At 47.9% G+C, this 12,032-nt stretch overlaps 1 protein-coding gene across 1 annotated transcript in view; it reads right to left on the bottom strand.

Annotated features, from left to right (window-relative positions):
• The window catches only part of msh4 (mutS homolog 4), a 145,163-nt gene that overhangs the window by 123,078 nt on the left and 10,053 nt on the right, over positions 1–12,032 (bottom strand). Inside the window, exons 3-4 of the mRNA XM_072512839.1 lie at positions 10,109–10,272; positions 7,717–7,827 (exon numbers count right to left, since the gene is read on the bottom strand). Of these exons, the coding sequence (XP_072368940.1) occupies positions 7,717–7,827; positions 10,109–10,272 (275 nt within the window). The remainder of the gene's footprint in view (positions 1–7,716; positions 7,828–10,108; positions 10,273–12,032) is intronic.

Here is a 12,032-nt window from a genome sequence, read left to right as displayed (position 1 = left end):
TCTCACATGGCCACTTCTGGTCCAATTCTCCGTACACCGGAGGGGGAATTCTCCTCACTGTCTCACTCTTCACCGATTCATCCCATAAAATCCAGAAAAGAACGGGGGGGGAAAAGGTCCAAAGGTCCGTCACAGGCGGGAGCTATCAAATGTGCGACCTACTCCTCCATGGCCGCCACCGGAAGTCCCTCGCTCTTATAAACACCAGTGGAAACAAGCCAAACCTGTCCACCCTATCCTCATCAGACAACTCGTTCGGTCCAGGTATCAAGTACATCTCCTCCAACGCACTTACTTCCGTGCTTAAATAATGAGACTAAAATTGCACACAGTATTTGAGATGCAGTCTCATCAATGCCTTGTATAGCTGAAGCATATTATCCATAACTTTAAGCTCAGTTCCTCTTACAATAAAGAATAGCATTCCATTAGCCTTCTTGATTATATACTGTACCTAACTTTTTGTGACTCATACACGAGAATACCTAGGTCCCTCTGCAACTCCGAATTCTGCAGTCGTTCACCATGTAAGTAATACTCTGTTTTTTTATTCATCCTCCCAAAATGTTAAAGGAGTTACATATAAATTCGAGTTGCTATTGCCTGTTGTTGTAAGTGAGAGATGTACGCAATTTTCCTGTTTCGGGTCCTTTGCGTGATCAAAGTATGTTTTTAGCACTGGCCTGTATAGGGCCTTGCATTAGGATCAGGGATGGGGTTAGGCGCCCTGGACAATACTAGATAGGGGTGGCTGACAGCCCCTCAAGCCCAAAGGTTATTTGGGAGAAAACAGGAACAAGAGAGTGCCGAACAATCCATTCAGCCTGCTCCACCATTCAATAAGATCACCACCTCGAGACTTCTGGTTGCGGCGGGAATGAGCTAGCCACACATTTCGGCAGCTCCAGCTCCGACGGAACTTCGGGCTCTTTTAAGAGCCCCAACGGGGACTTTGCCGGCCGAAAAACCCGATGTGAGGTGCGTGGGAAGGGAGTCCCCCCCGAACAGCGGAGGGAAAAACCGGGGCGGCGGCTGCAGCCCGAAGAATCTTCAACCACAAGGTCAGAGGGAGTGGAGAACAAAATGGCGGCAGAGAAATCGCAGGTTGCATGGGGGCCTGAGCAGGACGAGGTTGTGAGACGGTGCGTGGATCTGCTGAAGAAGGCGGTAATGACCCCGATGTTACAGGCAATAGAGGGGCTTAAGGAGACTTTAAAGACCCAGGAGACTGAGCTTCGCGTGGTGGAGCAGAAGGTGTCAGGTATTGAGGACGAGGTCCCGGGCCTGGCGGTTAAGACTCAGACGCACGAGGCACTTCATAAAAAGTGTGCTGACAGGATTGAGGCCCTTGAAAATGGAGCGCGAAGGAAGAACCTTAGCATACTAGGTCTCCCGGAGGGTGTGGAAGGAGTGGACTGTGGAGCGTACGCAAGTAAGATGCTGAGCTCACTGATGGGTGCTGAGGCCCCTGCGGGCCCCATGGAGGTGGAGTGGGCAAATCGGATCCCGGCGAGAAGACCAAAAGCGGGAGAACCACCGAGGGCGATAATCGTGCGATTCTACCGCCTTAAGGGCAGAGAAGAGGTCCTGAGATGGGCTAAAAAGGTGCGGAGTAGCAGATGGGAGAATGCTGTGGTAAGGATCTACCAGGATTGGAGTGCGGAGGTGGCGAGAAGGAGGGCGAGCTTCAACCGAGCCAAAGAGGTTTTGCACAAAAGGAAGGTGAAGTTTGGGATGCTGCAGCCGGCAAGACTATGGGTCACGTATCAGGAGAGACACTATTATTTCGAGACGGCGGAGGAAGCATGGTCCTTCATCAATGAAGAGAAACTGGACCGGAACTGAGGGACTGATGCTGCAGGGAACTGTTATTGCTGTTATTGTTATTGTTAATGTGATGGTGAAAGTTAATCGAGAAGTCAACAGGGAAGGGGGGGGACACTGGGGAAATGTGGGCGCCGGTGAGGGGGGAAAGGCGGGACATAGTCGGAGAATGGGGAAGGAGAGGGGGAGGGGAAAGGGAGCTGCGCCATAAGAGGCGGGTCAGGTAAAGGGATGTTCCCGCGCCAGAAAGAATAAGGCGGGAAAACAGGCGCAAGGCGGATGGGAGTTCCCTCACACCGGGGGGGCGTCGAGGAGCGAGCAGGAGTAGCCGGGGTCAGTTGAAGTCAGCTGACTTACGGAAGTGATATGGGGGGAGCAATCAAGCTAGATAGGGATCTAGCGGGGGGGGGGGGGGGGGGGGGGGGGACAACTGGGTTGCTGCTGCGGAAATCCAAAAGAAAATGGCTAAAGAGTGGGTGGTCGGGGGCGGAATGCGACGCTGGGGGAGCGAGCGGGAGCGCGGAGGCGGGATATGGGACTGGCCTCGAGAAGCTAATGGCTAGTCGACATGGGAGGGGGGCAGGTAGCCCCCCAGTGAGGCTGATCACGTGGAACGTGAGAGGCCTAAATGGACCGATAAAAAGGGCCCGAGCGCTCGCGCATTTGAAAGGACTAAGGGCAGACGTGGTTATGCTCCAAGAGACGCACCTAAAGGTGGCGGACCAAGCTAGGCTAAGGAAAGGATGGGTGGGACAGGTGTTCCACTCAGGACTGGACGCAAAGAACAGAGGGGTGGCCATTTTGGTGGGGAAACGGGTAGCATTTGAAGCAAAGAACATCGTAGCAGATAGTGGAGGTAGATATGTAATGGTGAGTGGTAGGCTGGAGGGAATGGAGGTCGTGTTGGTTAATGTGTATGCCCCAAATTGGGACGATGCGGGGTTCATGAGACGGATGCTGGGGCGTATTCCGGACCTGGAGGCAGGAAATTTGATTTTAGGAGGGGACTTCAATACGGTGCTGGACCCGGGGCTAGATAGATCCAGCTCAAGGACTGGAAGAAGGCCGGCAGCGGCCAAGGTACTTAAGGGGTTTATGGACCAAATGGGGGGAGTGGATCCATGGCGATTCCTTAGACCCAGGGCTAGGGAGTATTCCTTCTTCTCCCACGTCCATAAAGTGTACTCCCGGATAGATTTTTTTGTTTTAGGAAGGTCGTTGATCTCTAGGGTGGAAGAAGCTGAATACTCAGCCATAGCGGTTTCGGACCATGCCCCACATTGGGTGGACCTGGAAGTAGGAGAGGACAGGGAGCAGAGAACACTCTGGCGATTAGATGTGGGACTGATGGCGGATGAGGGAGTGTATGCAAGAGTGCGGGGCTGTATTGAGAGATACCTGGAGGTCAATGACGACGGCGAGGTCCCTGTGGGAGTGGTCTGGGAAGCACTAAAAGCGGTGGTCAGAGGAGAGTTGATTTCTATTGGGGCCCACAAAAGGAAAACAGAGGCCAAGGAAAGGGATAGATTACTGGGGGAGATTTTAAGGGTGGACAGGGAATTTGCAGAGACCCCGGAGGAGGAGCTGTACAGGGAGAGGAGACGACTCCAGACCGAGTTTGACCTTCTGACCACCAGAAAGGCGGAGGTACTGTGGAGGAAGGCACAGGGGAGGAGGTATGAATATGGGGAAAAGGCCTGTTGGCGCACCAACTGCGAAAGAGGGCAGCAGCGAGGGAGATAGGAGGAATTAGGGATGAAAGGGGAGACACTGTGCGAAGGGCAGGAAAGATAAATGAGGTGTTCAAGACCTTCTATGAGGAACTGTATAGGTCTCAGCCCCCAGAGGGAGAGGAGGGGATGCGGCAGTTCCTGGACCAATTGAGGTTCCCGAAAGTGGAGGAGCAGGCGGTGGCAGGCCTGGGGGCGCCGATTGAGGTGGACGAGGTTATTAAGGGACTGGGAAGCATGCAAGCAGGGAAGGCCCCGGGGCCGGATGGGTTCCCGGTGGAATTCTACAGAAAATATGTGGATTTGTTGGCCCCGTTGTTGGCGAGGACGTTCAATGAGGCCAGGGAAGGGGGGACTCTACCCCCAACGATGTCGGAGGCGACGATATTGCTAATTTTGAAGAGGGACAAAGATCCGTTGCAGTGTGGGTCGTATAGACCTATTTCACTATTGAACGTGGACGCCAAATTGCTGGCAAAGGTGCTGGCATCGAGGATAGAGGACTGTGTCCCGGGGGTGGTGCACGAAGACCAGACAGGGTTCGTAAAAGGGAGACAATTGAATGTTAACGTGCGACGACTATTAGGGGTGATAATGATGCCCTCAGTGGAGGGGGAGGCAGAGATAGTGGCGGCAATGGACGCAGAGAAGGCATTTGATAGGGTGGAGTGGGAGTATTTATGGGAAGTGTTAAGGAGGTTTGGGTTTGGGAACGGGTTTATTCGCTGGGTTAGACTACTTTATGGGGCACCAACGGCAAGCGTAGTTACAGGTCGACATAGATCGGAGTATTTCCGATTATATAGGGGAACAAGACAGGGATGCCCGCTGTCTCCATTGTTGTTCGCGTTGGCAATTGAACCTCTGGCCATGGCGTTGAGAGACACCAGGAAATGGAGAGAGGGGTGACTAGAGGGGGAGAAGAACACCGAGTCTCGTTATACGCGGATGACCTATTGTTATACGTGTCGGACCCAGCGGGGGGGGATGATAGAGGTTATGCGAATTTTGAGGAGGTTCGGGGAATTTTCGGGGTCTAGGTTAAACATGGGGAAGAGTGAATTATATGTGATACATCCAGGGGACCAGAGTAGAGAGATAGAAGGCTTACCGCTAAGGAAAGTGGAAAGAAATTTCCGATACTTGGGGATTCAGATCGCTAGGAGCTGGGGAACCTTGCACAGACTTAATCTGACACGGCTGGTAGAACAAATGGAGGAGGACTTTAAGAGGTGGGACATGCAGCCTTTATCGCTGGCGGGCAGGGTGCAAGCAATTAAGATGATGGTCCTCCCGAGGTTCTTATTTGTATTTCAATGTCTCCCTATTTTAATCACCAGGACCTTTTTTAATAAAATAGATAGGAGCATTACGAGCTTTGTGTGGGCAGGGAAACTTCCGAGAGTAAGGAGGGGGTTCCTTCAGCGCAGTAGGGACAGAGGAGGACTGGCACTACCGAACTTGGGAGATTATTATTGGGCTGCCAATGTGGCAATGATATGTAGATGGATGATGGAGGGTGAGGGAGCGGCGTGGAAAAGGCTGGAGAGAAGGTCCTGTAAAGGGACGAGTCTAGAGGCGCTGGTGACGGCACCGCTACCGCTCTCACCTAAAAAGTACACCACGAACCCGGTGGTGGCGGCAACACTGAACATATGGGGACAGTGGAGGCGACAGAGAGGGGTGCGGGGAGCCCTGGTGGGGTTGGGGTTCCCTATCAGGAACAACCATAGGTTCGCCCCAGGAAGAATGGATGGAGGATTTCAGAGCTGGTACCAGTTGGGAATTAGGAAGGTGGGAGATTTATTTATAGATGGGACTTTTGCGAGCTTGGGAGCATTGGAGGAAAAGTATAAGTTACCCCGGGGAAATTTCTTGAGATATATGCAGGTGAGGGCGTTTACTAGACAACAGGTGAGGGAATTTCCGTTGCTCCCGACACAGGGGATACAGGACAGGGTGCTTTCATGGGTGTGGGTCGGAGAGGGCAAGGTGTCAGAGATTTACAGAGAGATGAGGGAAGAGGGGGAGGAGTCGGTGGGAGAACTAAAGGGAAAGTGGGAAGAAGAATTAGGGGAGGAGATAGAAGAGGGTATGTGGGCTGATGCCCTAAGCAGGGTAAACTCCTCTTCCTCATGCGCCAGGCTTAGTCTGATTCAATTTAAGGTGCTACATAGAGCACACATAACGGGGGCAAGATTGAGCAGGTTCTTTGGAGTGGAGAACAGATGTGGGAGGTGTGGCGGGAGCCCGGCAAACCACGCACATATGTTTTGGGCGTGCCCGGCACTGCAAGGATATTGGAAGGGAGTGACGGGAGTGATCTCGCAGGTGGTGAATGCCCAGGTCAAACCAAGCTGGGGGTTAGCTCTATTTGGAGTTGCGGAAGAGCCGGGAGTGCAGGAGGCGAAAGAGGCCGATGTCGTGGCCTTTGCGTCCCTAGTAGCCCGGCGCAGGATCCTACTTATGTGGAAGGAGGTGAAACCCCCCGGACTGGAGGCCTGGGTAAACGATATGGCGGGGTTTATTAAACTGGAGCAGATAAAGTTTGCTCTGAGAGGGTCGGCTCAAGGGTTCACCAGGCGGTGGCAGCCATTTCTCGACTACCTAGGGGAACGTTAGAGGGAAGACGGATGACCAGCAGCAGCAACCCAGGGGGGAGGGGGGAGGGGGGAGGAGGTTTAGTTGAGGATAGGTCAATAGAGTATGAGCTTTTGTTACTTGTGTATTATTATTATTGTTAAAAAGTAAAAAATTTCTGTTTTGTTATTGTTATCGTTTCGCTTGTTTTGTAAGCGGGAAAAATGTTGCTCAGGGAAAAAAAAATTTCAATAAAATATATATTTTTTTAAAAAGATCACCACCTCAACTTCACATTCCAACGCCATCCCAATATTCCTCGATTCCTTTAGTGTCCAAAAATCAATTGATTTTGAGTGTACAAAGACTGAACAATCCACAGCTCCCTGGGATAGAGAGTTCTAAAAATTTACAACACTGAATTAAATAATTTCTCCTCACCTCAGTCCTACGTGGTCAATCACTTAACTTGAGACTGTGCCCCATAGTTTCTCTAGGCCAGTCTCTCAGCGTTAACTCTGTGACTTCTAAGAATTTTCTACATTACCAAGGGAACAGCACTTTCTTCTAAATTAATAATAATAATAATCGCTTATTGTCACAAGTAGGCTTCAATGAAGTTACTGTGAAAAGCCCCTAGTCGCCAAATTCCGGCACCTGTTCGGGGAGGCTGGTACGGGAATTGAACCGTGCTGCTGGCATTGTTCTGTATTACAAGCCAGCAATTTAGCCCATTGTGCAAAACCAGCCCCTAATTCCAGAGCATGCGAGGTGTGTGAGTGTGTGTGTGAGTGTGTGTGAGTGTGAGTGTGTGTGAGTGTGTGTGTGTGTGTGTGTGTGTGTGGGGAATCAAAAATAGCTGCTTCAATGGTCTTTCTTTGGGGCTCTCCTTATAACACGCAGATCCATTTAGGGTCATGACATCAGCTACACTGCCAGGTTTCTTCAAGTGATTGCCTTTTGGGCACTTAATAGGCAGGCACTTAGAAAAAGCCACAAAGACGCCCAATAATCTTCCTGAACCAGGAATGGATGGGTTGTCTTATGGGAAAAGATTGGACAGGTTACGCTTATATTCACTGGAGTTTAGAATAGAAGAAAAGACTTGATTGAAACCTTTAAGATCCCTGAGGGATATTGACAGGTTGGATACGGAGAGGATGTTTCCTCTTGTGGGAGAACTGTTTGAAAATGAGTTGCCCATCTAAAATGGAGATGAGGCGATTTGTAGATTTGAGGCTACCAAACGATCAGCCATGATCTTATTAAATGGCGGAGTAGGATGGATGGGCTGAATGGCTCTCTTCTGCTCCTTGTTCCTATGTTCGTACAGATGTGTAGGAGATCAGCATTAAGGACCTTTTTAAAGGACAGAGGTGTGGAGGGTCAGAATGGTTTCAGACCGCTGGCCGCATGGTTGGAATGGTGGTCTGAAAGAAGACAGGAATGTGCAAAAGGCCAGAACTGGAAGAATTCAGAGATCTCCAAGGATTGTACAGCTACTATAACACTGACTATTCTGTTGTCCAAAAAACAAAACACAGATTGAAAAAAGTGTTGACAGGCTCGGTATCATTCTTACTTTAAAGTTATCTGTGATAAGTGTAAACAGCTTGGTCCCACTTCCTTTATCACAAGTGGTGTTTGGCATTATGATTTCTAAAGGTGTTAAAATCTGCAACTTGGTAATAACCTGTAAAACAAACACAATGCAAGAAATAGCCTCACCTAGTAAAATAAATATTCAAACCCAATTGATTTTACAAAGTACTGTGACAATTTTGTTTATTTCGTAAATTAATATATCAATAACAGATGAATAAGTGATGACCTATGAAGCATGATAAAACAGTGCAACATAAGCAGGGGATTCCCAGTTCAGTTCTCAGTTACTGGAATGCATGTTTGACCTTTTGAATTGGAAAAGAATGGGCTCGCCCATGACAAGGATGAGGTTACACCTAAAGAAAAGGATGAACACTCTGGAGCACTTCACTATTGTAAAGGGAATGCTGAAGGGTAACTGTCACGAAGCGTGATGTTATCCCAAAGGGGCGACATGGTGGCACAGTGCTTAGCGCTGCTGCCTCACAGCTCCAGGGTCCCTGGTTCAATTCCGGCCTCCGGTCACTGTCTGTGTGGGGTTTGCACTTTCTCCCCGTGTCTGCGTGGGTTTCCTCCAGGTGCTCCGGTTTCCTCCCCCAGTCCAAAGATGTGCCGGTTAGGTGAATTGGCCGTGCTAAAATTGCCCCTTAGTGTCCAAAAGGTTAGGTGGGGTTACTGGATAACGTGGATGGGGTGGAGGCGAGGGCTTAGGTAGGATGCTCTTTCCAAGGGCCGGTGCAGACTCGATGGGCCGAATGGCCTCCTTCTGCACTGTAAATTCTATGATTCTACAAACTTGGAAAACAGGTTTGTGGGGATGTATAGTTTTGTTTTGGTGTGAGGAGACAAGTGAAACCCCAGTAAGAATAAACAGCCCAGTCAACAGGTAACAATTACTGAAGACTATTTTTAAAGAAATACACACAAACAGGACTACTCTCACCCGATTAAGCTGTATGAATCACTAAACACACACAGTTTATATAGAACGTACCCCTGTTACACAATATATATAATACATATGATATACAAGACTATGGAACCTGCTACCCGCTACCCAATACAAAATTAAGGAAAAGCTATGAGGGGAGAAGAAAATAGTTATGCTGATAAATTTAGATGAGGAAAATTGGGAGGATGTTCAAGCAGAGCATAAACACTGCTGTGGAATGTCTCGTGCTGCCAATCCTACATAATTCCGTGTGATACCCTTCACAACGGGCAGCTCCCAACGTTCATTTTCTGGGACTGCAATGGGCAGAGGTACCCGAGGATGTCTTTTGCCAAAAAAAAACATTACGTCAAAGTCAGTGAGGCAGGAATGGATGGCAAAGGAGAACTGCACATTGTCTTTTATCATACAATTTCAGAATTTTATAAAAAGTTACCACCTAAAATGATAAGCTCGTATCTCAGGACATATCTTACATACGTTAAAAAAAACCCATAGAACTTAATAAATACATATTTCAGTGTCGAGCAGCGATTGTGAATATTTGTTTATCATATATTGTCTGCTGCATCAGTAGTTACTTTCTCAAAATTATTTTTAAGCATATGCTGACCTAGTGGTTACGGGCACTAGAATAGAAACCCAGAATTTTAATGCGTTCAAATTACATCATGACAAGTTCTGGGACTGATTCAATGCATCTGGAAATTCATGGACTAGCCCAAGAACAAAACGCTGTGCACACTGTCAGATTGCTTTAAAATCCCAACTGCTTTGCCCTTCACAATCTGATCTTAATGTGAATTTAGGCATTGAATTATGCCGTATAAAAGCCACTTTGGCCCACCGTGCCTGTGTCCACACTCTTGATGGTTATCCAATTATTCCCACTCTCCCTGCTATTTCCCTATAGTCCGGTAAAATTTCCCTTTCCAAGCATTTTCCATATAATCCAGGCAGATTGTGAATCATAAAAACTCAAGTGTAAAAAAACAAAATTCCCCTCGTCTTCCCTCTGGTTCATTTTCCAATGACCTTAAATCTGTGACCCCGCTCTGCTTGCCAGTCAAAACAGCTCTTCCTTATTTATTCTTCAAAACCCAGTTCTATTCATATAAAAGCATTGTTCGGTTGATTAGTGGAGGGTGAGTTCTTTTGGGGGGGAATGTGAAAGATTCTCCCAAAGATGTGTACGTCACATTTATTGCCCATCCCACCTCCCACCTTCCTCGTCAAAGTTCTTCTTGAACACAGCAGCAGCTGGATGGGAGGCTGCAAGATATGGCAGCATAGTCACAATAGACCAACTGGCCTTCTTGTGCTGGGTGAAAATCTGCGCTTCTAAGTTAATGGTCGAATATCTTACCCAGGGTACGGAAAGTCTAAGCAAATGAAGATATTTTTGGTAAAATATTACCTTGGCGTATGTTGTATTGTCTGCAAATTGGGACAATATTAGCTCAGGGCTCTTCATGTCAATGCTCGCCATTCCGATTTCGCCCCGAGCAAGCCCACGGCCCTCTACCACAGCAACAATTACTGAAGCAATAACGTGCGCAGAGACAGCTGAAGAAGAAGTAACTATACAAAAGAAAACGGGAGAGAAATACTACAAATAGAACAGCAGTTGGTTTTATTGCAGTAAATACAATATTGCACTTTGACAACTTTCATCAAAAGGTTATCACAGGAAGAGTACCTCAATCCGGCAATTTGGATCCGAGTCGTGCCAGGTTTCAGACGTTGCCGCTTTATTTTCGGAAAAATAATTGGAACTCCTTAATTCAGTGATTAAGGGATACAGGAAATCCAAATTATATGTTTGCAAAGCACTTTAGGTTAATGGCCTTGTCACTGCTTATAGTAATTCACTTCTCACAGATTGGATTTAATAATTCTCTCATGCCTCCTCCACTTCCCTGCGGTTGGGGTCATGGTTCACTCAGCCACTTGGAGCACAAGGAATCGTCGGGCATGTAAAGCTGATCAGTACCCTCATTACCGTCCCAGACCAGACCCCGACAGTGGTTGGGACACTGGGACAAACCCCAATATTTTAGTTTATTTCATAAGACTGTGCATAAGGAATTATTCGCTCCAGGAGTATAGTGTTCAATTCTGGTCACCACATTACCAGAAGGATGTGGAGGCTATAGAGAGGGTGCAGAAGAGATTTACCAGGGTGTTGCCTGGTATGGAGGGCATTAGCTATGTGGAGCGGTTGAATAAACCCGGTTTGTTCTCATTGGAATGACGGAGGTTGAGGGACGACCTGATAGAGGTCTCCAAAATTATGATGGGCATAGACAGAGTGGATATTCAGAGGCTTTTTCCCAGGGTAGAGGGGTCAATTACTAGGGGGCATAGGTTTAAGGTGCGAGGGGCAAGGTTTAGAGGAGATGTACGAGGCAAGTGTTTTTACGCGGAAGGTAGTGGGTGCCTGGAACTCGCTGCCGGAGGAGGTGGTGGAAGGAGGGACGATAGTGATGTTTAAGGGGCATCTTGACAAATACATTAATAGGATGGGAGTAGAGAGATACGGAACCCGGAAGTGGAGAAGATTTTAGTTTAGCCGGGCAGCATGGTCAGCCCAAGCTTGGAGGGCAGAAGGGCCTGTTCCTGTGCTGTACTTTTCTTTGTTCTTTGTTGAGTGCTGGCATGAAAAAATAGGGCTTTGGTATTTGCAAACAAAACTTTAATATGAATACAATATTAAACTCTTTAACCTCCACCCAAACTGCTTACAATTACCGCTTAATACTACTACTCAATTCCCAACAAGAAATGGAACATACAGCTCTCAATTCAGCGTACAAATCAGCGGGGCATAGAGTCATGCTTGCTTTGCAGAACAGATTTGGCTCCGGCTGGAACCCCTTCAGACTCTGGCTGAATATCTTCAAATAGCTGCTTCAACTGGGTTGTTTCAGCCTCTTCCTTGTCTTCAGACAAGACTGCTCCACTTTAAAATATTATTACCCTTTTTTAAACTATCCTACTGAGCAAGAGAACGGCCTTTACTTGTGGTCTGAACAATAAACAAGCGGTGCCAGATCGGACTTCAACTCTTTTCCCCAAAAGCTTTTTTCAAAATGTCTCTCTCTCCCTTCGCTCCACCCAGCACCGACATCATCTCGCTGAGCTGAAAAACAAATTAACTTTCCAAGGGCTGAAAGCACGTTAACTCCCCATGGACTTTTCCCAGTCAAAACACAGTGCATTGCCCAGACTGAAAAACACATCTCTCTGTCAATTTCACCTTCTGGCTGTTAAAAGCTTCCAGGGCCTGCAAAACAGAATTCTTTTTTTTTTTAAAAACAGGACCACTGCAGTTAATCACA

The sequence above is a fragment of the Scyliorhinus torazame genome, chromosome 7 (genome assembly GCF_047496885.1).
Source record: "Scyliorhinus torazame isolate Kashiwa2021f chromosome 7, sScyTor2.1, whole genome shotgun sequence".
NCBI classification, from domain to species: domain Eukaryota; kingdom Metazoa; phylum Chordata; class Chondrichthyes; order Carcharhiniformes; family Scyliorhinidae; genus Scyliorhinus; species Scyliorhinus torazame.
This window is presented reverse-complemented; position numbering and strand designations above follow the sequence as displayed.